Source organism: Pseudopipra pipra, chromosome Z (genome assembly GCF_036250125.1).
Source record: "Pseudopipra pipra isolate bDixPip1 chromosome Z, bDixPip1.hap1, whole genome shotgun sequence".
NCBI lineage: Eukaryota > Metazoa > Chordata > Aves > Passeriformes > Pipridae > Pseudopipra > Pseudopipra pipra.
In genome coordinates, this window is record NC_087581.1 from 53,341,238 (window position 1) to 53,368,944 (window position 27,707).

The 27,707-nt window shown below is 39.5% G+C and overlaps 2 protein-coding genes across 2 annotated transcripts in view; one reads left to right on the forward strand and one right to left on the reverse strand.

Annotated features, from left to right (window-relative positions):
• On the reverse strand, positions 1 to 27,089 carry OSTF1 (osteoclast stimulating factor 1). Its single transcript, XM_064642892.1, has 10 exons — positions 26,882 to 27,089; positions 16,152 to 16,198; positions 15,532 to 15,582; positions 15,385 to 15,448; positions 12,420 to 12,473; positions 11,879 to 11,986; positions 11,365 to 11,414; positions 11,171 to 11,249; positions 10,605 to 10,703; positions 1 to 6,838 (listed from the first exon to the last, which is right to left on the reverse strand). Exons 1-10 carry the CDS (start codon positions 26,913 to 26,915, stop codon positions 6,780 to 6,782), a joined length of 645 nt encoding a protein of 214 aa, XP_064498962.1. The 5' UTR covers positions 26,916 to 27,089; the 3' UTR covers positions 1 to 6,779.
• The window catches only part of NMRK1 (nicotinamide riboside kinase 1), a 16,668-nt gene continuing 16,049 nt past the window's right edge, over positions 27,089 to 27,707 (forward strand). The window contains exon 1 of the mRNA XM_064642890.1: positions 27,089 to 27,604. The gene's annotated coding sequence lies outside the window, so the exon portion shown is untranslated. The remainder of the gene's footprint in view (positions 27,605 to 27,707) is intronic.

The following is a 27,707-nucleotide window of genomic DNA, read 5'->3' on the forward strand; positions in this document are numbered from 1 at the left end:
AACTTTACATATATTTTTATTAGGAGAACCAATAATTGTTCTACAAATTAGGCTTTGTTCTCTAGTATGTACATATTTTTACATTAGAGAGCTATGAAAAATTCAAGTCAAGAAATTCACTCATTTTATAGCGAGCAAGTAATTTGGTGCTCTCTTATGCTGCATTCTTTAACCAGAAATCGAGAGACTGGGCACAATTCTTCAGCTTCAATTTTCTTGACTCCAGATGCATTTGGCAAAGCCTGTCTGTGTAGCCACCATGCACACACACACTAGGTTTGTTTGTACCCTACAGTGATTAGGGTCTGGTCAACACAAAAAAATGGAATTGCATAGGGGATGCAATGAGGTCTGCAGGCTCGATACGGAAAGCAAAAGAATTCAGCTTTGTTCTTTAAATTCAAATAGGAGAACCACTTATTTCATTAACAAAGTCCACCTGATAAAGTAATAAAGTGATGCATTTGGGTGGACCAAGACAGATGTGCGACCAGTTTCCAGAGCACGGTATCCAAGAAATCAGTAGTTTACTTAACTTTACTTAAAATACAATTAAAATGATTGATTAAATAAAAAAGCTCTGACATATAGGAACAAAAATCAGTAATACATTAACATATTACAGGTTGGATCAAATTGTCTTTTCACACAAGAAGGATGTATGTTAGACTCAATCCATACTTAGCAGGTCTTAAAAAGCAGAATTTTTAAACTTGTGTCTTAATACATGAAGTATTAAGCAGATATTTTTTTCAGCTCATCTCCAAGCATGAAGTTACAGGTTTGTAAAAACACCAGACACACAAAAAATATTTTTTAATTCTTTCATGTGAGATTGAAATTCCTTCTTCTGATTCCAAAGCAAATGTACCTTGGAAACCACAAATTGAGTTTAGACAAATGGTAATTTAATTTTTAAAAAGCCACAAATCAATCCATAGGTATGTGTACACTTTTACTACACAATCTGGTAAGATGAATTTCAGGCTATCTGTATGCATTTACATAAAAATAATATTGGTGTCTAGGTATTTCAATGATTGGTCTTTCCACTATATACGCAAAGAGATTCCATATTGCACTCTTACCTTTTTGCATCTAAGATGTCATGAGTTTTCACGAACCCATAGCTCAAGAATATTATTAGATATGTAACGTACATACACTAGGCTGTTTTAATTTTTCTCTTTTCTTTAAATTTCAAAATACTTTTTAACAGTAAGGATATGGCTACAGTGCACTTCAGTCAGCCATCAGTTTGAACAAATGGAAAACTAAGCCCAGCACAAGAATACTAGATTTCATTTAAAGTTTTTAAGTACTGAAATGTGAAGAATAATAGCTTGTAGGCTGCAGACACTGGTTTAAGAGGTTACTGGTGCAACCAGGAAAAGTGCAAGGCCAGAGCTCAGAGAACTAACAGTTAACAGCCCTTAAAATGGCAATATACCACTGAAATGGAGTTTCCCTAAAATGAGTAAAACTGGATTTAAGTGGTTAGAAAACTACTGAAGCTGTGTCTGGAATAGTCTGGCTTTGGTTAAAACTGAATGGAAATGACTAAAAATACAAGCATCACCAAACCCTTTCAACCTATTTTCTTCTGTGTAATAATGGCTTTTCATTTCAAACTCAATTAACTTGAATGATCTTGTCACACCTACTGAAGTAATTCAAGCATTTCCAGCACTGGTTGTAAGAAGCCTACATAAACTGTTCACCCTCAGACATCTCTCTATAATACCTGCAGTGGTTCAGCCTCTGAAGTGATTCAAGCCTTTAAACTATTCTTGTCTGACTAGAGAGCACTCTACAGTCTTTTAGCAGGATGAAATTTGGTCACATTTGTGTTACTTCATGACTTTCCACTGCTCTAACTTGTTGGGAGAGCAGGATTGCATGAACAATTTCTCCTGCATTTTTGTAGGCCTTGCTTGATACAACTTTGGAGGTTGCAAGCTGTGTGTTTATACTTGCAGACTGTGTGAAATTATGTGAGTTTATAATTGTTAGCTGTGTGAATACAATACTGTATGTTTACAGTTGCTAGGTATGAGAAAGTCGTGTGTTTATAGTTGAAAGCTGTGGGAAAACTGGAGATAAAGAAACACCTGCAGAATCTTGGAAAGCCCCTAAAGGCGGATCGATATTAGGGACTTTTGGTGGCACGTACGATGTCAGGCCGCGCGGACAGAGCTCCAGAACCAATGAACTGAAAGCATGAGACGCGTGCACAGACTGAGCTATCCAATCACCCTGTTGTAAGCATGTACCTGGAAGAAACTAAACTGTATAAAAGTTAACTCATTTAATTAATAAATTGGACATCGCTTTGATCACATTGATTGTCTGCATGTTGTTCCTGAACTCCTGCTGCCGTCAATACTAACTCCAGGTGGAAACTATATTTTAGAAAAGTACTCATGGAACTGTAACTGAATGGGCCACCTTTTCTGGAAGTTGTTAAAGCCAAAGTAAATGCTAGCTCAGGGCTTTAATGAATCTATACAAGTTTCTCTTAAGTACAGTGCCTGCTACTCAACCTACCTGTCATACAACTTTCTTGTTAACAATATGTTTACTGCTCTTGCTTTCAGGGTAAGTGCATGTAGGCCACATATATTTTTATTTCTTGATTCCTCTTCTGTTTTAAATTCATAGCCAGGCAGTTGGAATTTTCTAGGCTTGAACAGAAATCTTAGGGAAAAGCATAAAAGCAAACATTGGTAGATTACCTGAAATGTTCCATAACTTTACCTGCCTTAGGGAAATCATATGAGAAGATAAAATTTAAGCCTTTTATTAAAAAAGTCTGAGTAAACTACTAACACTGTGAAACTATCTGTGTTATAGAAGTCTCAAAAGGGAAGGTACATAAAAATTGGATATAAATTCTGAGGATTTAATTCTATGTTGAGTACATCTGAAGATGATTAATTTCAGTATGTCCTTGTAGAAATGAAGTCAAGTGGAGGTGTGACTGCAGTACAGCTGTGAGCAAAAATGTAGTATATTAAGTAACACAAATAAAGAAAACAAATACAGGTTTGTGCTGAGTTTAAAAACGGAGGTCCTCCATTTCCTATTTATCTTCACTGGATTCCAGAGACTTGTTTCAGAATTCAAACTGGAAATATTACTATAAAAAACTTTCAAATGTCCAATTTGCTTGCGGTTCCATATGTCTTCATATTTGTTTTATATTAAATCTCACTAAAGTTCCTTAAAGTTAGGAGTCAGTCTTGGACAGAAGAGAAAGAAGGAATATGGATTTTCATTATAAGAAACAGCACATTATATTCCAAATAATCCGTATCTGAAAGAAAAATCTCCCACTGGACAGAGAAGTGATAGACTCACGAAGCAGCTGACAGATGGCCCATTACTTGTTATGTAATGGGCTCAGTGGTACATTTCAAAGGTTTCACTGGGAGGTGGCAATGGCTGAAAACAAATTTTTAATTCTGTGATGTATGCTGCATGCTTGAACACCTGACTATATACAACTGAAATGATCACATGGTCAGGCTTTCACCAATCTTCAGTCTTTGACATAAAACTCAAACAAGAAACATGACACTGTTGTCAGAAATTAGGACTTAAGAGTTCTAAGGTGGAGACTTTGTTAGAAACGGGCTACTCAGTTTAATCCTTTTGTGTGACCTTAACTGTTTTAAGCAAATTAAATTTCAGGTGATGGCATATGTAAGAGTGGAATTCAGTAAAGTGGGGTTTGTCTTAGTAAAACAGCATACTAACTTGAAAATTATCCAGAGTCTAAGACAATTCAAAAAATATCCCATTTTTTCTCCTAGAAAAAAGGGATTAAACACTTGAGTTTTTTGATTAAGCCAACAGAAGATTTACCAGTTCGGTTTGAAAAAGCTTCCAAACAATTCAAGTATCCCCTAACAGCACATAATTTCTACGTGGACCAAAGCTATTTTCAATAGAAAGGCACACATGTTATTTCAAGCAGAAGTACACAAGATAGAATATCCTTCAATGTTCAGTTAGAAGACACCGTGAGCTTGAAAACTTTCACTTTGCTGCTCCTAAAAAAAAATACTTTTCTTATTGTTACAACACTGAATGTAGGTGCCCTTGAAAAACGTCTTAAATTTATCCATGAGCCTGCAGTGCCACATAGATTGAAGAAAAGTAGAGGGAGTAAGTAGGTTTGCATAACTAGTAAGACTGGTAAGAAATTGTATCAGCTTACTCCAGCTGTAACTCCTTCTAGCTTGTAGGACATTCAGTTTGGGTTGTGTTTTCTTTTTTACATCAAAACTTACACTGCTGGAGTTAGGCAAAAAGTAATTTATTGCCTGAAAACTTTCACAGTGATCTGTATTTCACAAGATAAGCAGAAAGTCTCATGAAGGAAAACAAAAGTTGTGGATAAAAAACAAAAGCGATCATTTTGGTCTTGGAAACAAATTACACCACTTGCTAGCTGCCTTGCAATGTAAATGTGCTTCTTTCAGTGGTAAGAACTTCAGATGCAATCTCTGGGCTCAGCTTGTGCTTCTGTCACCATTCTTCTTTTGCAGCATCTGCAGAACACAGGGTCTTCTGGCAGCTGTTAATTCCAGAGACATGAGCATAATGTTTTCCTTGTAGGATGGTGAACCCATGGCAGCAGAAGACATTACATTAAGAGTTATTTATGAATACAAACTCTGCCTCCAAAACTCAGTAGAGAATACAATGACTTGGGGGAAGAGCCATTCTCTCCACATCCTGTGACACTGAAGAATTTTAATCTTGTGAGCTTCATTTATGCAGGAAAAAGACTCAAGAACCTTCTTGCCTCTCATTACAGGACCTTTTAAACTTGCACTTTGAAATTGTATCATTTTAATCAACAGCATGCATCATAACATGTAGTTTCACTATGGTAAAAAGCTGAGCTAGCAGAATAGCTGGCTGATTAAATATGAAGCAGAACAGTCTCTGTCTATTAAGAGTTCAACAATTGTCCTAATGAAAGCTAGAGAGAAAAAACTGGTGGCTTTGGTTTTTATTTCTTCCCCTCTAGGATATTCAAGCTCATACAAAATAAAACATCACTGTTCATGTAGCCACAGTATTCCATAGGGCTAAACCATTTGTTCTACAGTTTTAACATTTAAACAGTTTTCAATTATATGTGCAGATGACTATTTGTGCAATGCCTCCATCTTACACAGTTCTGGTCAATCAAGCACTGCCTTCTTTGATAAGTGCTTAGCAAGCGTTACCTGTATCTAATAAAAATAAAAAATCTGGTTGAGTGTATTTTTAAAAGTGGGAAATTAAGAGTGCTGTAGACTTCTTTTAATCTCTAAAATACCTAGTGTGATTTTCATTTATCCCCAGACTTTCTCAAGAGCTTTTCATTTATCCCCAGACTTTCTCAAGAGCTTTGTTTATCCCCAGACTTTCTCAAGAGCTTTTCATTTATCTCCAGTCTTTCACAAGAGCTTTTCACTTATCCCCAATCTTTTGCAAGAGTTTTTTTTTTTCTTTTTTTTTTTTTTCCTTTTTTTTTGGTTTTGTTTTGGTATGCCAGATTACTGTGTTGGAATGAATTTGTTAGAAGTCTCTACTAGAGAAGTTAGCAACAAAAATTGAATATGAGATTGTATCTCAAATACTTGTAACATTTTCTTACCATCACAGTAAGAAAGTACCCTTCAGTAAGGTACAATATTTGGCTGCAGCTATTTGAGCAATCTAAAGAAAGTACTGTTTTTTAACTCTGCAGGGAAGCTTGAAAGTGGCTCAATAATTTTTTAGTTCTCTTTAATTCACAGGAAGAAGCAACGCATTTTAAAAATGTTTATTCAGCTTAAGCTATCTCTTCCAAATACCTGTGGTATATTTGATATACATCTTCCCTCATTCCTTCAAACACACTTCAACTTTGAGGTAATTTAGGACAAAATACAAGAGCACTTTTATAAAGTAAAAGAAAGAGATCGGTACTAAAAATTTTAGGCAAGATAAATAGAAAAATATTCTGTCTTCCTTTCACTACAAATAGTTTCAGCATAATGCACTTCAAAAAGCAAAATAACCAAGCCACCAAATTCAGAATTAAGTATATTTCTCAAGCAAACCTGACTTAAGCAAGCATTTCACCTGAGTTAACATTTCAGGGATTGGGCCCATAGGAATAGAGAAGACAAAGTATTCTGGGGCAGATCATCCTGGGTCATTTTGCACTTTACTCAGAGGGGCAGAGGAAGGAAGGGAAAAAATTTTACCAAAAATAAAAATCAAACTTTGTCATGTTGGCTCCTCGTGGGCAAATAATGGTCCCTCTCTATAGCAGAATGCCCATTCATGCCTGTCAGCCAGTACTGACTCTGTCAGTATTAGCTGCACAAAGGAAACTATGCCCAGGGAGATTTTGGAAAATGTTAGCAATGGTGTCTTGCTGTCCCAGAAGGACCTTTCAGTTTGAGAAACGCGTTCCAGAGATGCAAGGCACTTGCTGGGAAGGCCTGAGATGAAACATGTGAGTTTAGAATATGGTCTTCCGCCCATTCAATAGTAATGGTACACCACACTTCCTCTGTGAGATACTTCCAAAGGAACTCTGATTCAAAATATGACATCTTCTGGCCTAAGGAAAGAATATTCCTTTGGAAAGCATGATTTCACCCACTCATTTATATGCTATACTGGAAGACTGCAATACTCAAAATAAGATATTTTTACAGTTGCAAAGATATGTTTTGAGACTGACATAGGCAACGCAAGTTATAGTTCTTTACGCTGAATGAAAAAAGTTAATCAGAGTCTTCATCATCAAGGTATTCTTCTGCATTACTCAGTGTTCGGACTGTATCTGGAAAGAAAGAAAACTCTCTCTTAATCTGGGATAAAATCAGAAAATTACTCACATTTGCAATGCTTGCAAACCAGGACCAAACAAACCTGATTCCTCTACCATTTAGAGATGTTAGGGCTACACAGATGGGGCCGTAGATCTGGATCTCAAATGCAGGGTTAAACCAGTAATCACACCTCCTACCTAGGAGATTTAGTCTGTGACCTTCAAGAGCCATGTTCTGGCTCCTTTGAACCTGTACGCCAGAGCTTGAACTCTTTAATCCTACTTTCTGCATATATTACTTTTAAATCACAAAGGATAGGACCACTGATACACTTACGAGCCTTTGTCTTTGAAGGATACTAAGCAGGAAACCGGAGTATTAAAGTATATTTACCAGATGTGCAGCAGTACCTGGAGAACTACACCTATCTTTGAGACTGTACCAAGATAAATAGCATGGGCTTTTTGGGATAGATGATTATTTTCCTACAGATTTTCAAATATATAGGAATAGGAATATGGATTACAGGTAACATATATAACATTGTACATCACGAGATCCTAGTTAGTTGTAGTTTTGCAATAACATCTTAAAGTATTAAAAAAAACAGGTGTAGCCTGACATAATTCACAGAATTGATAACTGTGTTACTCTTTCTTATTCCAGAAATCTAGGATAACTTTAAAACTGACTTGCTTAATTGTCTCGAGAAAAGAAATCTAACTGAAAAAAAAAAGATTATTTTTCTTTTTGAGTAGGAGAAGCAGCAAAGGAAGAACGGAAAGGGAAGAAAAGAAATTGCAGAGCTCTATGCTAAAGGGGCCATACTTTGAGAAAATATGAATTCCATTTATCCTGCATAATCATAGAATCAGCCGGGATGGAAAGGACCTCCGAGATCATCAAGTCCAACCCTTGATCCAACACCCCCATAGTTACCAGACCATGGCACTAAGTGCCACATCTAGTCTCATCTAAACCTCCAGGGACAGTGAATCCACTACCTCCCTGGGCAGCCCATTCCAATGCCTGATTAGTCTCTCTGTAAAAAATTTCTTCCTAATATCTAACCTAAACTTCTCCTGGCACAGCTTAAGACCATGCCCTCTTGTCTTACTGATAGCTGTCTGGGAGAAGAGACCAACCCCCACCTGGCTACAACCTCCTTTCAGGGAGTTGTAGAGAGTGATGAGGTCTCCCCTGAGCTTCCTCTTCTCCAGGCTGAACAACCCCAGCTCCCTCAGCCTCTCCTCATAGGACTTGTGCTGCAGTTCCTTCACCAGCCTTGTTGCTCTTCTCTGGACCTGCTCCAGGACCTCAATATCCTTCTTGAACTGAGGGGCCCAGAACTGGACACAGTACTCCAGGTGTGGCCTCACCAGTGCTGAGGACGGGGAGCAAATCACTTCCCTGGTCCTGCTGGCCACACTGTTCCTGATCCAGGCCAGGATGCCCTTGGCCTTCTTGGCCACCTGGGCACACTGCTGGCTCATGTTCAGCTTCCTGTCAATCCAAACTCCCAGGTCCCTTTCTGCCTGGCTGCTCTCCAGCCACTCTGTCCCCAGCCTGTAGTGCTGCAGGGGGTGGTTGTGGCCAAAGTGCAGGACCCGGGACTTGGCCTTGTTGAACCTCATCCCGTTGGAATCAGCCCAATTCTCCAACCTATCCAGGTCCCTCTGCAGAGCCCTCCTGCCTTCCAGCTGATCGACACTCCCCCTCAATTTGGTGTCATCTGCAAATTTGCCAATGATGGACTCAATTCCCTCATCCAGACCATCAATAAAGATATTAAACAGAACTGGGCCCAATGCTGATCCCTAGGGGACACCACTAGCGCCCGGTTGCCAACCGGATGCAGCCCCGTTCACCACCACACTCTGGGCCTGGCCCTCCAGCCAGTTCCTAACCCAGCACAGAGGGCCCCTGTCCAAGCCGTGGGCTGCCAGCTTTTCCAGGAGTATGCTATGGGAGACAGCGTCAAAGGCTTTGCTGAAATAGTTGTTCTCTTGTTCAGTAGCACAAATAATGCAATCTTTTTGCATTTCCATGACATGACTTTAATAATTCTAATGTTTTAGAATATATTTCAGCAATTATGGTATTTGAATGTGTATGTGTACATGTAAAACAAAACTGAACATTTAAGTGGAGGCAATGTAAGCTTCCTCCAATAAAACAGTTTTATAAATGGAGTATGATAGAAGCTGTATCTAAATAAGAACAGATTTGGAACTGGGGACAGGAAGACTACTGATATAGAATCGAATTTCTGAAAAAGAACAATTGTTTCACTCATAGAGATTGGAAATACTGAAATGCAAACTCAACAGAACAAATGAAATTACTGAAAATAGCCAAGAAAATACAAAATGCAAGAAAAGTATACAGATCAGCAGTGTCAGAGATATTTAAAAGGCCAAATTAAGGCAGAAAAGCAAAAATGGAAGCTAATACTGAAACTGCAGTTAGACTGAGAATATCAGCTCAGGCAAGCAAGAAAAGACAGGGTGTGAGTGTACCAGAGACCAGTGATAGACAAAGTGACTAAGGATGAAAAATTAGCCAGCCACGAAACTAAATTAATTTAGAGGGAGTGACAAAGTAGAAGATTAGTTACTTAGGATCAGGAAATCAAACATTAATACAGTTATGAGGTACATTAGAACAGAGAATACACCTGTACCAGGTGCCTACAATTAACATGCAAAGATGAAGTAAGTGTTCCTAACAGGGATTAACCACCTTTAGAAAAAAATACAGAAACAGAAGGAATTCTGCCCTTTGTTACAACTGCTTTCTTCAGAGTCAAAATAATTTGTCAGAAGTTTTCTGGGAAATCCTGATATTACCTCAACCAAAAAGCTGGATAGTATTTTTGCTGCAACTGCTCCTCTTGGCATCTAAAGCTGTAGTCAGCTATTCCACCATAACCACTAAGCTCCCACAGGTTAGCATTCCCTCTGTTCTCACTCGTCCTGTGATAATACAGTTGCTAGACTGCATATCCCAACAAAACCAGCTTTAACTCTGCCTCTGTTTTTAAATAATTTCTCATTTCACCTAGGGTTTCCGCCCTAACTTCAGCCCCCTGAAAACTATAGGCAGTATTAGTTACACAATACTGGACCATTCAGTTTTTGTTCAGCTTTTTAAAATAGCTTTGTATCTTTTTAACTCCTTTGGACACGGCACTGTGCTATCAGGAGAGATGAACACAGTGGGAAGTAGTGACGCTATTTTGATAAATACCTGAAAGCAGTCTTTCTTCATTTCTCTATTAGACAGTCACTCAGAAAAATACAGGAATAAGAAATTAAAAAAAAAATTAGCAGTTAAGAAAATAAAACAGGAGCATCTGTTGGTGTTGGTTTGGCATAAGTTTGGAGGAACAGACAAGCACAATGGGGAAGACAGCACACCATTTTATTTTCGTATCCTGTCCCTTGTGGTATATTGCTTTTAAAGTAATTTCCATCTTGCTTTCTTCCATCTGAAGGACCTGTCTTCTATTTCCTTCCCTTGTTATTCTCACATCTGAACTCTTGCCTCTTGTTGACACAGGATGGCACTTTGTGTGGAGTCAGCAACACTGCATGTGATAAACCACGTTTCTATCACAAATCTAAACTAACCCTCTCAAGTGAGCCCTTTTGAACACAACTCAGTCCATATATCTTCCAAGTGTTTTTTATGGTTTTCAACATATTGATATTTGGTTAAAATATTAAGTGTCCTCTTAGAAGAAAAAATTTATCAGAAAAACAAAATCAGAAATACCTGCATTCTGTTTCTTCTTAAGTAAGGAAGCACAAGCTGCATTGGTTGCCATATCTAAAGCCAGTTTCTTCTCATTGTTCCTCAGATCTGTTCTTGCCCCTTCATAATAGAAAAATTGTCATCATGAATCACTGTCCCAGCTATTTCTTGAGCAATGGCATTCTGATATGAATTTCAGTAAGGTGGGTAGAATAGTAACGGACACAGGAATCTGACCTATGAACTGCTCTGAAGCAGACCAGAAGTTATGGATGCTCTTCCACAAGCTATAGTTATTTAGGGAACTTGCTGGCTACTCTCCCTTTCTAGCAAGCAGATGTCATTGCTGCTCTGGGGTTAAGTGCCTACTTTTGTCTGCAAAGCAGGATGAAACCTATCTTGAGCAGGTGAGATGTCAACTTTCCAAATAGCTGTCAGAATTTTCTGCAAGACTTATAAAGTCAGGCAGGGTAGCTGGCTAAGGACTGTACTTGAGTTATACAAAAACACTTAAAAATACAAACTAAAAAACATTCATGAATCTAGTCTGCCACATAGATTGTTGAAACCTTGGTGAAGATCTTTACCCTTTGCCAGCAGCATCTCTACAATATCTGCATAACCTTTCCATGCAGCAGCATGCAAAGCTGTGTCTCCCAATTTGTTCTGTGGAGTTAGAGGGAAAAGCAACAGGATTAAAATACAGCAAAAAACCTTTCAGCTTGTACCAAGGATGAATAACATCACACATCTACTGTAAGGATCTGTTGGTTTAACCTACCTGTTGGTTTAACTCTAGGTTTGCCTGGGAAAACAGAACATCTACTATATCTGCAGAAAACAGGGAGAGGTTTAAAGAGAGAAATTTAGTAGAAACAAAACAGGCTTTTTGCACTCTTAGTATAAATTTTAATTTAGATTCAATGAAAGAGCGATCCAATCAGCTAATAAAAATCTGTAACAGTCGGACTGCATTGGGCAAACAATCATTAGTCAAAAGACATGCTATTGCATAGAATATGCAAAATAACAGAAAACTTCTTTTTGGTCTGTCCTTCTTCCCACTCTGCTTCTAACAGTTACACTGATGAGGATGCCTGCTTCAATGGCAACAAAACACACAGCAGTTGATGGAGCTGAACCTCCCTTCTAGTCTAATTTTTCTTTTTTTAAAAAATAGAACAACATAAAAAAAAGGCTTTGTTATTTGTTATAGCACTGTAATTTTATCAATCAGTCTGAAAAACACATCAAGAAAAGCAAAGAACAGTAATTTCAAATTAATTCTCTGATACCTTTATGGCCTCCGTGGCATGCCCAGTACAGAGCTGTGCTTCCAGCTTTGTCTAAGCCATTGACACCAACTCGATTATCCAAACACTCTCTCAACCAGCTTAGGTTGCCTGAAAGACAAAATCAGTTTTGATGATTTTTTTTTTTTCTTTAAAGAGTTAACAGAATCATTAAAGACACATAGTTCTCTCTGAATGACAGTCTTCCAATGAACTTAAAAAGAGAAAAAGGGAGTTAGCAGCAACACCATTCATTAAACCAAAGTCACACCAAATGTTTTCCACTCCCAGAAGACCTTCAGATCCTTATGCAGTTAAATGGATGGTACCACACTTTTTCTGTGTATACAGTCACAGAGTGGCAATTCTACCAGGCTTGTATCTCAGCTTTTCAAAGCTGTAAAACTTACCAGATAACTTGTTCAAGATACCAGACAAGCAAAACAGGTAGAACATCTTAATTCTTAATATACTATTATTATTATAGCAGAAAACAAGCAAAACAGCCTTAGCATTACAGGACTAAAAGACCAAACACACTTACCTCGTTTGGCAGCTTCATGCAGTGGATTATCAATAGACTCTGCTTGCTCTGCCACTGAAATGAAAGAGTAAATTCTAACTACTTCTGAAACTGAATAGATATTTGATATCTGTGGAAATAAAATCTGGATTTATTCCAGAGGAACCAGTAATATATAGTTGATTCTAATGTGAAAAGGGAGTGACAGACTTGCCAGAAAAACCTGAATTTCCTGTGTACAGGAAAGCATTTCAGAAAAAAGCTTGTGAAAACTTTAAACAGCAGCATCAAATTGATCAGCAGTTGCAAGTTACCATGAATCTAGCAGTATTTAATCTCAGTTATTACTTCCCTTTCTAAACTTGTAAGATGGTTCTGAGCAGTTGCATGAGGCTAGGCTTTCAACCTACAGCTTGCCTTCTATAGTTATGAATGAATTATTTCCAAGGGGTCTGTGAAGGGTAGCTAAAAAGATCGACTGTCAAGAGGTTTCCTTTTGTTTGATGGAGATTTTTTATTTTTCCTGGAAAACTTGTGGGAGGTCTGCTTAAACAATGACAATAGTGATGGGGAGATAGAAGATCAACCTTCTGTTTTAAAACTTTCTTTTTTAGGTGGAAATCACTAACTAGTAAGAGTACAGGCAAGCATGACAGTGTACAATATGACATGAATGGGATCTCTAAGCCCTTGCACTATGGTTGTTATGTGAAAGGGTTATCCTCAGATCACAATGTTACTGTAATCAGATGCAAAGCAGAAAAATACTGATAAACCGTACATAAGTTACCAGAAATAAAAGTCTCAAGACTCTTTTGGCCTCTCTAGATCTTTTCTTACTTTGATGAGTATTCCTTCCATAATGTTTGTAATTGTAAGATTTCACATGCTTACCTTGCTAGCTATGAGTAAAACAAAATACAAATGCTAGATTCTAGGATTTAATTTTAAAATAATTTGTGCAAACAGTGAACAAAATTCCAATGCAGAGAAGCCAGGCCCTGAGCGGACAGCTATTACACAAGCAGCACAAGTTAGTCATAATGAGCAGTGCTGGCTGAGCACAGCAGACAGCATTAACACTAACAACACTGTCTCAAAAGCTTTTTAGCAAATTTTTGCCAGAAGTTCCACAATAAGTATTTTTATTGCAGATAACACTGATTCTGCCTTCGGCAGCTTTTCATTCACATTCTTTTAAAATGTGTTCCTTCGAGCCCAGCAGATGGAGCACAAGACCCCCCCACAGATTCAGTAGTTTCAGGTCTGTCTCTACCCTTTGCAAAAAGGTTATAGAATAGCACAGGAGATCACAGTGTTTCATTGGTTAAAATCAATGAAACCTGTCAGTCCTAAAGGTGTAACCAGAGAAAGACAGCCTTAGGGATTTTACAGTTTGTCTAAATCAGAAGACATGTTCCTACTACTCCTTGTCTGCAGAGACTTCTGTTCCGCTTACACATGAAAGTTTTGCAAATGTGCAAACAGAGATGCCACCCCCCAACCCTGCTCTAAAATGGAAGTTTTCCAATTTATCTCAATGGGAACACAAATTGAATTGGTAGACTGCTGGCTTTATTTTAAATATAACACACTTCAAAAGACATTTGAGTGTAGGTAAGCATGTATGAACTATTCTGCTTGCATATAACAATGCATGACCTCTGAACTCTGGCAGATGGCAAGAGTAGAGTCAGACTGGAAGTCCCAAACTACAGTGAAATTTGATGCCATGGTCTCAATAACTACGCCATGGATTGCTATTCATGTATTTCTACTAACTACAGGGCAGGGAATCATAGCATTGCTACCATAAGATCTCCTAGTGAAGAAGGGACAATGTGTGACAACCACAGTCAGTTTCATATTGGCAGTTATGAGGCAATCTGTCATGAGACACTGTTACTCTGTCTACAGTTCCTGGAAGGACTTGGAAGAATTGTGCTGTGTTGTCTGTATTCATGGCTTTTAAAAGTGATTTTAGTTGAATCTGAAAAAGCAGTTTCTATCCAGTCCAGACATGTAAGGGATATTTAATATGATGCAATCCTCAAGTAAACAATGTTTTCTGTGGCTGGATATATTCACTAAAATACAACAAATGGCAAACAAAAATGGTTCCTTTAGAACCACGCATTCTTCCACTCAAAACTGAGAACATCTATTACTGTTATCTGCACAAGCAGAAACATGAATACTAGGCAAACTTATGCTGTCTTTAGGTTATAAAAACACAAGACAGCCTGTCCACTGCTGATGTACAATAGCGACTGATACTGCAGATAGGTGTATTCTGAAACACATAGTAGAGTACTCTTAGATGCCAATGTGATCTGCTTTTGAAAATAAGTGATGCTGTGGAATGTTGGTACTAAAAAAATAACTCCGGAGCAGTTAACTAGGGGTGAGATAAGGAAAGGGTTTAATGTGCCAAGGCAATAGGTGTTACACCACGCAGGCTGGCTGTGCCTGAGATATTACATTTTATAACAACATCTGTCTAATCTCAAGTGTGTCCACCCTGTTACTTTTGCCCTGATCCACCCCCCACCCCGCCCCCTGGAAATTGGGGCTGGGGGCTTTTGAGACCATCTCTTCATCAATCTTCATCTTCTTTGGGGCACAGAGTGCACACAGTCACCCAGTTCTTGACTGTGTTCTGCGGTTTAGGCCAAGATACAAACATTCTCCAAACAGGCCTTGCCTTGACAAGAGACTAAACATTTCTACTGGATTTGGGGGTAGATTTAATATGGGGAGCATAGAATGGGGTAAGAGGGTTAAGGACTGTGTAAACTGCTTATACTAAAGGGAAAAGGAGTGAGGGTTGCTGCTTTTAAAATCTACTTCTACTACTTATAAAACTTATAAGGCTTACAAAATTAGAAAAATAAAAAACTATTTGGGGCTTAAGGCATCATAAGCCTTTTTGTTTACTGATTTCCTTTGATTGTAAATTACCAAATAAAAATATTCTAGACATTACCATAGTTGCTTGGAATTAGTCCAGTTCTCCCCTTGCAAGTTCCTTTCCACCAATTTGTATCACTCTGCAGAGAAAAGGGAAAATATTTTAAAAGGGATACGTTGCATCTCAGAAGTGTTCAGTCTGTATGGGATGTCTTAGACTCACCATGTCTGAGATGTAAATGATATCTCCTTCTTCAAAGTACAGTTCATCTGGCTTAAAAACAGAAAGAAAAAAAAAGAGGAATAAACAAATATCTGAATATGTGTACAAATGAAAAACGAATACCTGGATAAGTCAGAATACATTCACCTCTTCATTAAAAAGAATGATAACTCAAATTCTCTAGCACCTAGACAACAACCTGATAGTCAGTAGTTTGACTTGTCTACAGATAACCTTTTGGATCTGTGATCTTCCTAACAATGCAGAAAGACTGCGTTCTTTCCAACAGAGCACTGTGCAACAGAAGCAGTGAAATTTATCTTTGTATTTGTTAATTTCATCCCCTTTTTGAAAGAAAAACCAAATCACGATTTCAGATCTTCGACTAGGTAACAGATACTACAGAAGAAAGTATGCTGCTTTAAAACAGAGTGGACTTACTGGAGAGTGATGATTAATCAAGCAGTTTTAGTCACAATAAGAACAAATACGCATCAACAGACTTTATTGTTGAAAACAGTACAGTAAGTCTAATAGGCCAGTCCTTGCAGAATTGAAGAAATGTTACTGACAAGATTAGAATTAAGTTTTTCAAACCTCTAAAATTTAGAAGTACTTACCGTTCTGGGCTCAAACGTATACAGGGCCCTGAACACTTTAACCTGTCCTGAAAAAAATAGAAATAAAAAAAATCAATACCAGTAGCATGCCTTTTAAACACAGCATACACATCCAGCCCTCAAATCCAAATACATTCCTTTCCTTCAACCTTAAAGCAGATTGCTGAATGAATTTGTGTTATGCCTCTGTCAGTGAAAATCATGATGAAAAGACTCAGCAGCATGAGTTATGAAGGAAACTGTCCATCTGATCAGTTACATGTAAGTAGCCTCTTATGCACATCTAACATGGTCTTTACAGCTCACCACTCAAGTGCTGCCATTGATTTCTGAGGCAAAGCGTAGTTTCAGTCATATACACCCTCACACACTCATACATGCTATATATATCTTTATTCTAGTATCACATCTGTCAAATGATACAGAATTAAGGAAAGAAAAAAGAAACAAAATAATGACCAATGTCTGCACCATCTTCTCATATTTACTTGCAGTCATTACTAACTGGAAAATAACGCAGTACCATGGAACTCATCGCATTTAAGAAAAATGACAAATGGTCACCAAGTCCTATTTAAGGAATGTACAACTGACATGGTGTTCTATTCAGATGCTTAAAATAAGCTAGAGTGTTTGCAATTCCTATTTGTGTTAATAGGGCAGCTTGGAAGAGACTGTTCACAGCATTCAAGGCAAGAAAAGACAACTGTAATGCAGAGAGGTACAAGTTTAATTGCATAAACCGCAAAAGAAGCATCCCCGCAAAAACTTTTAAAAATTCAGTAAATGTACACTTCCAGAGCACCAGCAGAAAGTACAAGAACTGCTTAAGTCCACTGAACTTAATGCAGAAATATATTATTTCAACTGTTCCATATTGTTTACTTTAGAGTACCTGAAGATTTAAGCATAGAGGTTTATTTACTTTTAAATATCATAAGTATGCAAGTGTAGGTTACGTACATGTTCTTACACTATACTTTACATGTTTATACAGATCAACTATGTGAAGCAATGTTCGGTCCATCAGGACAATGCATTACTTAGGTCACACTTAGTCCAGACTATTTTGTATACTCAGAGAAACTGATGAACTTACTGCCAAAGGCTAGTACTGCACAATACAGTTTACATATGTGAAGTTTTGTGTAGTTTATTCAATATAGATGTGTAGTTTGCCTCAGAAACTAAGTACATACAACTGTGGCAACAGTTAAAAAGGATGAAACCCGTATTCTGTTCATTTACCCATACAGAAATGGTGAACAAGGAAAGCAGACAGTAATATGTCCTAGATCTAAGAGATCAGCATGAAACATCTGATCTGCAGCTGGGGAGAAGCTAAACAACAACAAAAACAACAAGGGAAGAAAAAAATAAAAAAGAACAAGAGATGACAAAACAGGATGGATTACAGGAGTACTGTCTCTTCTCCTTGGCTTTCTTACAGATGACAGAAAAACACAAGACAGAACTATACACTGACAACTCTGGAGATTACAACCATCAACCACCGATTTTCAAGGTTTTATGTAAGCAAAAGGAGGAAATGGACCACAAAAGGGAAGAATAAGGAATATTAAAAGAGGAAATGATAAGATGGTAGAAGACAGGGAAAAGCAAAAAATACGTATTTGTGTGTGTCACGCGTGCTTTCTGTAATAATGTACAGGATATGAGTCAACACGTTTTCTAAAGCTATCACACCTGTGGAGAAAAAGAGGAATGGAAACACTGATGCTGATAAAGGTATTGCTGACAACTTGTTTAAACAAAAGACAATTTACTGTAAGTTGCTAGTTAGTTGTTAGTTTGTTTTTTGTTTTTTTTTTTTTAATTCTATAAAACTGAAAGAGAGAGTTACTTCCCCAAATGTCCAGTTGTGGTGTCACACACAGACTGACATGTTCTAAAACATTCCTGTGATGAAATACAAAGAGTACAGAACTGCATCTATAGAACTGCAGGTCTGGTTAACGCTAATTTTATAGAACTTTATATAGGAGTTAATAAAGAGATAGCAAGCCTGTTTACTTCGCTGCAGTTAAGAGCTTAGAACAAGGGGACTTTAGGACTTGTAATGGAAATTACTTGTACCAAATTTTAATGCAGAAATTCAGTCCAGAAGGTTAAAATAACTAAATGTAAGCACATAAAGGGCACATTTGACTTGAATTCGTCTTCTGGAAATACAGATTGTATTTCACTAGACACAGGGGTACCTGTAATCACTTGAAGTACTTTTATCTAGCATGCAGGCAGACTTACAGTTTGCATTGGTGATAACTTTGCTTTGGAACAAGCTAAAAGTTAGACACCTAAGGTCTTCCTCTGCTCTCACTTACTATCATCTATCTACTATGAACCATGTTTCAAGATTCATACAAGGTGGTGAACAATTAATTAGCACTGATTTGAACTTATCAAAGTTGACTGACTGCACCTCCCCACCACATACTTCTAGAGGACAAAATAACTAGAATACAAAAATATGTATCTTTTTAAAATTTCAAGGAACTAGGCAAACATTATTGACTTTATTCTCAGCATAACTAACGAGAAGAGTATCCTTCCTAAAAGCAAAGTAAATGGGGGCACAGAGCAGTGAAGTGTCCCACAAAAAGGTCTTTCTCTAAGTATAGGTTTTTCTTTTCAATCCTGTTATGCCCCAATCTGCTCAGCGGGTTTAGGGGATGGTTGTTTGATTCTGTCTCGGCAGTGCACGGGAGAAATAATAAAATTTTCAGGAGGTTCAATAACAAACTATTACTTGTAAACTTTCAGAACATTAAGGCAGAATAAGGTACTTAGCAACATCCAGACAAAGTAAGGCATTTTACAAACTTTAACTTTGCAAACTTAAACTTAGCCAACTTTAACTTATCCAGATATCACAAGGCACTTACTAAGGCATTGACTGGAAATTTTTAGTCTGGCTTACAATACGTTTTGGGAAGAAGTTAGAAGAGTAGAAGGGTAAGAGTAAAAGAATATCACAACCCATGGATCCAATGATGAGACTTGATTGTTGCAATGTCAGTGTCCGCTGGTCAAAGTAATGGTGGCAGTCCTGATCGATCGCGAGTGGTGGAAAGCCCACAAAACAAAGTTCAGTGGGTTATTTTACACTCAGGATAGGTGGCAATGGCCAGGTACCTCTGCTGGAGGAGGAGTTTTACGCTACCTGATGTACCACTGTGGACCATTTGCAGTCCTCTGGTGGAAGACCCCAAAAATGAGTCTGGGAGCACTTCAGTCTTTGGTGGTTTATGACACCTTTTACAACATGACACCTGCCTCTCATGTCAGCGTAGTTAAGCCAGTTATGCCCTGTCAGAAGGCATGAATACCTTCACGCCTACCTGGGAATGTCCCAATACCTCCCCCCAAGGGGAGTTTTCACACCTGAGCCAGTTGTGTAAGGAAGGCATCACTGGCATAATAAAAAGCACTATCCCACCTTGCAGGATCTGCTTCTCATCTGCCTCTTCCCTTATTTGGCTCAAAATCCAGCTTCTTGCTAAACAAAGATTAATTGGTTGTGGTCATCCTCTAGTGTTCACACCTTCTGCACCTGGGCTGTTCCCTTGCACCTTGTCAGCAAAGCACCTGCTCCTTTTGCAAATAAAGGATTGTTTCAGCCATTACTGTTAATATTTCAGTCTCTCACAAATCCTAACTTTAGCTACAAGGCTGTCTTTTCTCATGGAATTTGCATTAAACATCTGCAAAACAACTGTTTGACAAATGAAAAAGGTAACTTATTACACATACTAAAAAGATACAAATATTCTTAGCGTACAAACTTCCCAAGTCATAACTTGCCAAATCCTCCCTCAGCAACACAAGACGGTAAAGTATTCAAACTAATTATTCTCTCTAACCAGCAACATAAAACTGACTTCGTCAGGTTGGACTTATCCTATAAATGTCTCCAGCTCTTATGAGAAAGGGAAACATGCAACTTATATTTCTAAGATGATCTTCTCCCAGTTAAGTGCTTAAAAGCAATGAAATGGAGGAGCTAAACAGTAACAACAGCTTAAAAATGTAGCTTTTGATATGTATTGAACTGAAGCAAAATATCTGCTACGCTTCATAATACTAAGTAATAAAAAAAACCCCTAAACCACCATTTTCTAAAAAAACCAGATTTTTATTTGTAACAATTTTTAATCAACTGCAGTATTGTTAACAGAAGAGCGTTTCCAAAGAATGCTAAGTGTTTTCGCAACAGTTACTGTTTCTCTCCCACTGGTGCTTTTTTCCCCACTTCCTTTCTATTCTTTTACTCAAGCTTCTCTAAACCACCACAGACACTGGCATTTACCCCTCTTTTACGCAACCTGCCACCAAAGCATTCTCTGTTTTCCTCTTATTTGCTTTTCACCCACGAATGAAAAGTTAAAAAAAGAAAAAAAAAAAAGGGAAACCCCCCCTAATCTGCATGGTATTACTTATTTAGGTATTTGTGTTAGGCTGAACTTTCAGCACCAAAGGGGAGAGAAAGCAATTTCATTAGCTGTCAGCTAACATTACTTCCTCAAGCAAAAGAAAAAAACAAACCAAAACCCAAACCAGTCCTTGGTTAAAGAGACATTTACTTTAAAGAAAATAATCATGGCAGTAAGCCAACATTCACAGTAGCTACCAAGGCGTGGCCTCAGCGGACTGATATCAGTCTTTTGTTAGTATTTCACACCCTGCTTCATCTGCCATAGACAGACATAATCAAATCTCATTCACGCAAGCAAGATTCTACAAATTGGAAACCGATCCAGATGCTGCACCTTTTCATTAGCTATATTTAGACTGAGTAGCTCAAGACCACCATAAAAGTCAGAGTAACTTACTTAAGATGAACAGACCCACTGCGTTCACAAAGCACTATCAGTACCTACAATACAGGGATGATCTCTATGCCATTGGAAGTCAGAATTTACCATGGTCATCTACAGAAAAAATTAAAAAACTGCAAGCCTTTCAATAAACTTCTTCAAGGGTTCAAGTTAATCCTGGGCTGTCATCAGCCATCTTCCTCCTTGCTTCTACAATGTTGCATAGAAACAGTTCAGAATCAGGTAATCTCTCTGGCACCATCTCGATTGAAAATATCTAATTTGAATCCCTACAAATAGCCCAAAAATAGAAAATATGCATAGGATATGGGATGACAGGAAGAAGAAGGACAGTTTGCATGTTCCAGGTCTCATGCTAGATTTAGTCTCTTCTGAAAACATTTATAACAGGGAATATGAATTTTGATACATGTTCAGATTAATTTCTTTGAAGGAAGTAAGAGGCATCTTCTGCCTGACCTCACAGAAAGCATGGTGGTAAAAGCACATGTTTATCTCAGTGTTGGCCTAAGAACCCACAAAGGATCTACATACTCTGGCAGTGTATATCAGCAATTTTAAGTCACAACCTTTTGGCCAAGTGGAACTATCAGAGGTAAGCTACAGATCAGAATAATTTGTGATATGCTTGTAGTTTGCTTTAATAAGAAAAGAGACGTTCATCTTATGATCTCCATGTGTCTTGGGAAATATGCAATTTTTACTAGTAGGACATTATGGCCAAACAAACTTTTTTTTCCTGCCTTCTCATAGAATAATTTAGGTCAGAAAAGAACTCTAAGATCATTAAGTCCAAGCATTTACCTAACACTGCCACTGCCAACATGGTAAACTATGTCCCTAAGTGCCATATCCACACATCTTTTACATAATTCAGGGACTCAGTCCATTCCCTGGGAAGCCTGTTCCAACACCTGACATACCCCTTCAGTGGAGAAATTTTCCCTTATATCCAACCAAAACTTCCCCTGGTACAACTCAAGGCCATTTCCTCTTGTTCTATCACTTGTGTCACTTGGGACAAGAAAAAAACACCCACTTAGCTACTACCTCCTTTTAGGTAGTTGTAGAGAGCAATATGGTCTCCCCTGAGCCTCCTTTTCTCCAGGCTAAATCCCCCCAGCTCTCTCAGCTACTCCTCTTAGGACTTACTCTCTAGACCATTCACCAGCTTTGTTGTCCTCCTCTGGACACACCCCAGCACCTCAATGTCTTTACTGAAGTGAGGGGTCCAGAACTGGACATGGCACTTGAGGTGTGGCCTCACCAGTACAGGGGGATGATCACTGCCCTGGGTCCTGTTGGCTGCACTGCTTTTGATGCAGGCCAGGATATCCCTGGCCTTCTTGGCCAACTGGGCACACACTAGCTCACTTTCAGAAGCTGTCAACCAGCACCCCCAGGTCCTTTTCCTCCAGGAAGCTTTCCAGCCACTCTGCTACAAACTTGTAGCATTGCATGGGAATTGGAAAACAAGGTGCTTTGCACCCAGACCTTCAAGAGGAATAAAAGTATTGGAAATACCTTCTACAGGCGTGCAGTTTGAGCATTTTGCTCAGAGGACCCTGCACAGAGACACAACCAAGTTCAACATAGCATTTAAAGACTGCCACAACTGAGACAGAAAAAAAAGTGGGGTCCTCACTGTTTAGAGAACCATCTTCCATGTCTAAGTAGTGCTTGTTAGAAACAGGAAGTGAACACAGGGCATACACATCTGTGGGGAGGAAGGGGTGAGGATGCATGAAACAAACAAACAAGAAAGCCTAGGAATCTGCTTAGGATCATATTAAAAAGAACAGAAAAGATAGACTGGTGCCAGCACAGATGAAAAACCGGGGTAGTCCAGGAACAAACATGAACTGCACTAACCAGTGTCTGGAGTGCAAGGAACAAACAGAATTTCTTTACAGAAAATCAGAACTAAAAATATTCTCACAGAAGATTAACGTGAACACAACTTCACTGGCACAGTTTAAAGCTGCAATCTTCTACTTCTTACCAATTTTACTTCTGCAATACCAGCATGCCTTCACCTGTAGAAAGCTTGTTAGTGGCCCCAGAAACTTGCAGTAAGAAGAGGGCTTGAGATGAGAAATGGAAGTTTAAAATTCATACTGAAATCAGACTTGGACCTGTTCAGTTGTTTCTCTCCCCTTAGAGCTGATGACTGTAGTGTAACTCCCCATATTCCCACCCTTATATCTTCCTAGCTAACAGAAACATTTGTCTACTGAAGAAACCCAACCTACCACTTACACTGAATTTAAGCCTACTGCTAACATCTGAGGCACGTGACTCAATGCAAGTCTTCTGCTCCTGTGAATGCTGTCAGAGCTCCTACTTTACCTTAGAATTGAGGTGAACTTGTGACTGAACTTCAGTATTTATGTCCAGAATCCTATTTTGAACTCTGACAGCTACTAGTGGAAGCAAAGTCAATGAACCTGCTTTAAGGCAGCAACTCTTAATGTTACATAAGTTATGTTTCCTCCTGCCTGCTTTCCTCTCAATTGGAATAATTTAAAACTACAACTTCCTTGGTACAAAGACTAATCTTTCTCCATAAAATATAAATGTTGTGTCAACTCTAGGCCATGATCAACAAACCTTACTCTATCTGGTAAATATGAAAGTAAGTAAGTTTTCTTTAAATATTAAAACACCAGTTTCATATCCCCAAAAGCTGTTGCTGCACAGTATATGGGGCTCTAATCAAAAAGACCTAATCAAACAGCAAGCACTGTTCAATGAGACAGTGCTCAACCAGCACACAACTAGCAGAAGCCAATACAGCTTGTCAAATTCAAAGGACTCCATAAGTAACTTTTGTAAATAGGATTAATATCCAAAGTGATATGAACTGTGCAAAGAATAATGTAGTTTAAGATACAAAAAAATCTTTTGAAAGACGGAAGGGAAATCCTACTCTTGCATAATGTTGACAGAGAAGTATGTTTCTACAATTTTCAACACCCACTCAACTCCTTTCTAGTTTTAATAGGCTAAATAAAAAATATAGCTAGAAAATAATAATACAGAACCACAAGAGAAAAGCAAAGCTAGACATGCTTGCTAAAAAAAAAAGCCTTTGTAAACAATTAAAGACTAACCACAGACCCTGAAAGACTAGTTCAAGTGCTGACAAACACATCCTGTGACTGTCTAACATATATTGATGTCGAAACCATTTTTCTGCAACTGAAATCCTAATGTTCTGTGCACACAACAGGATTTATAAAAGAGCCATCTATCACATAAAATGGTCTCATATACTGATGGAAATGACAGTGCTATAGCTGGTTGATTTTCCCCTTCACACATTTTTAAAGCATGGTCCAACTGTAATGTCCAAAATCCCTGATTAGAGCAGTGAAGACTGTTTTAAAAAGCATGAATATTTATTTCATTAAATATTATCACTTCCTTGGCATCTGACATATTTACTTCCCTCTCTATCTAGCCTACACTTTTTATTTCCTGAACATACAGGAAAGGACTATAGCAACCAATGGCTTGTTTTCTATCTAATCTGAACTCTGTAAATTCAGCACGGCAAGCAGACTTGCTGTTCCCTTACACAGCTTATAGACTGGATACCTGATAATAACCAGCGAAGAAAAATTAACACAGCTTGACCAAATGCACCAAGATATTCCAGACATTCCAGCAACTGCAATCTAAATGCCACCAAAAGAGACAGCATTACACTGCTGTATAAAGTATTTCACCACATACAGCTTCTATATTTATGTCTCTAACATTTATAATCCTAAGAAATTAAATGACAATCTCACAGGCGAAACTGGTATCATGGACAGAAGAAAGTCAGACATACAAGTACAGAGATATTTTGAAGTATGCTAGAAGGCAATCCATTCCTGAAAATTACTTGTAAAAAATTTAACACAGACTCCATAAAATTTTCTCTCCTCAAAAATTAGAGATTTGGCAAAATTAATCTTATTACTTTAATCAGCTCTGAAAGCCACTACCAAGACAGTCTTATTCTTTCTCTTCCTCTTCCTTCTTCCACCCATTTCCTCTTGCTGTGTCAAGCACTCATACTGCAGACATTAAAATGACCTTATGCAAAAAGCCAGAGCAGCGATCCAGCTTGTCATGCCACTAAATGGAATGGAAAGGGATGGTGGGAGTAGGGAACCTGTCCTTTTGACGACAGTCTGCATTTTATCAGATCAAGCATACCACAAAACTGCACCCTACCAAACTAGTGAGAGACATCTATATTAGACATATCTAAGTCAGTATGAGGTAGGGTAGGTAGGGTGAGGCCTTTAACTCCTTAAGAATCTTATTGCAAAATAGAAAACTCCATTAACAACTTCACTGGAAAAACCTACTCTTCGGGTATATTCAGCTGTTAAGAGCAACACCATATCCTGTTAGAGGCCTGCAGGTTTCCTCAGTCCTGACTGTTTTCAGTAAGAGATCACAACAGCAACACTTTTCTTACTGTCTTCTTCAATTGAAACAAGCTCTTTTCAAAGAGGCTCAGCAAACTGCAGGGCGGAGGAAGTTCTTCCAAGGATGAAACTCTACATTCAGAGAGCTTTAGCAGATTTTTCTTCTGTAGGCAGGTTGAGATTGATGGTTTAAATGGTCTAAACTGGGTTTGCACTTACTTGCGTTTAAATTAAAAACTTGTTTTATGAGCTATCTAGTTAAAATTCTTAATTAGGTTATGTATTTAATTAATTTTTTTACATCAGTACTTCAAATAGTATTCCAAATACAAAAAAATATTGAAGTTCAGATATATTTAGGGATCAGATAGTCCTGCTTTGGGAGACACCAACTAGTCTTGTCTATCGAATTACATTCATGGTGATTTTCTTAACTTCTAAGTAAGAATTCAAACTTTTACATTGGGAGACAATACACAAACGTGATAAACAGCCATGGCATTTTCTAGACCAATTCCCTATTTAAAAAAAGGAAACCCTGAAAATAATGGTTTAAGTTTTGGCAAAAGAATGTATGTTCACTGAAAAAATGACACTTCTAATCCAGGATTTAAAACTGTGCAACTTCCAATGGCTTTTCATATATTTTTAGGAAAAAACTGTGGCTGTTATTCATTTTTAAAAAACTAACTTTGCACTGATTTTTTCGGAAAAAATACAGGAGCAAAAATGTACGCATCGATGACTACATGCACTAGCAAATTGAGAGTTTGGCTGCTGGGAGTCCTATAAGGGAATGCAGTGGATGCCACGTTAGAAGAGGAAGAATGTTGCGTGGGACTGTATTATAAAACTGCTTTTATTCATTAATATATTGCCAACCCATGCAACCACAAGGTAAACCTCAGAGCATTTCAATGCTATTTCTTTAAAGGGTAAAGGGTTTCCTGCGCGTTTCAGCCCACGCAAGCACCTCCTCGGCGGCCGCTGCAGGCCGGACACGCCGCGCCGCCCAGTGCCACGGGCACGGCGGCTCCGGGCAGGGCCGCGCCGCAGCGGAAGGAGGCCGGGGCGGGAGGGCTGTGCATCGACAGGGATGTCCCCGGGCGACGGCTCTGGCCCGGCGGCACTCACGAACATTCTCCCGAGCTACAGCAACCACGGGATCCCGCCCAGACACGACGCCCGAGGGCAGATCCACGGCCCCTTCCAGCCCCGGGAGCGGCTACCTTCCTTCCCGACACCAAGAGAGCGGTGCGCAGGTTCATGGCGGGAGGGCGCGGACAGGAAGAGAAGGGCGGCTCTGCCCCGCTCCCACCCACGCCCGAGTTCTCTGTTTGAGGGCCCACACCCGACTCCCAAATCATCCACGTGTCAGCAGGCAGCGGGCTCCGTCGCGCCCTGCACGGGGACGACGGGTCAGGCCGCTGCGTCCTTCCCTCACCTGGTTTGGCCGGTTTAGGTGGAGGCTTGGACATGGCTGGAGCCGACCCTAGCACGGACGGGGGAGCGGCGGGCCGGCGATCGGCTGCCTGCAGGTGGGCACTCGGTGCGGGGCGGCGGCGCAAAACTCCTCCGTGCTCCCGGGAGCGGCGCGCCGCGGCGACAGCAGCGCAGAGTGGGTGGATCGCTCCGCCCCGGCGGCCGCAGGCGCGTCACCAGCCCCGGGCGGGACGCAACCAATCGGCACGGGCGCTGAGGGTGAGGCCCCGCCCCTCCCCTCCGCTGAGGAGGCGGGCTAAGGGGGCACACGGCAGGGGTGGGGAGGGCAGGTTTGAGGTGTCCGGTCCGGCGTCTGCGGGGGGCCCGTTCCCGATCCCGATCCCGATCTCGATCCCAGGCGTGTAGCTGGAGCGCGGTGCGCGCAGGGCCGCCCCTTCTCGGATGTACGCGCGCCTTGGGCAGCTCCGTAATAGGACGTAAGAGGTGGGCTCTCCGCTCTGGACACCCTCCCAGCGTGGTTAAAGTTGAGTGCGAACCGCAGAGACTGAAGTGTTGCAGCTGCTGGGAGAGGTGCGGCCGTCTGTGGTGACCGGCGCGCGGACCCCCGGGCCCCTCCGCCAATCCCGGTGTGTGGGCTTGATGCCTGGGAGAGACGCTCCCTGTCCCGCTCTGGTGGTCTAGTAGGAAACACGCTTCAGTCCCCGTGCCCGCGAGTTTTGACCCGGTATGCTCTTAAAAATGGGGTGACGGCAATGCTGTGCTAGCGTTGTCATGGGTTTTAGTTCTATTTAGAGATGCTAAACTCAAGCCCAGATAAAGTGGCGTAG

Coding starts and splice junctions, on each gene's coding strand:
- OSTF1 (XM_064642892.1), bottom strand. CDS start 26,915: ATGTCCAAGCCTCCACCTAAACCGGCCAAACCAG. Junction 11,415..11,878: donor ATGCCACGGAGGCCATAAAG/GTATCAGAGAAT, acceptor TGTTTTCTGCAG/ATATAGTAGATGTTCTGTTT. Junction 11,250..11,364: donor ACCTAGAGTTAAACCAACAG/GTAGGTTAAACC, acceptor CTAACTCCACAG/AACAAATTGGGAGACACAGC.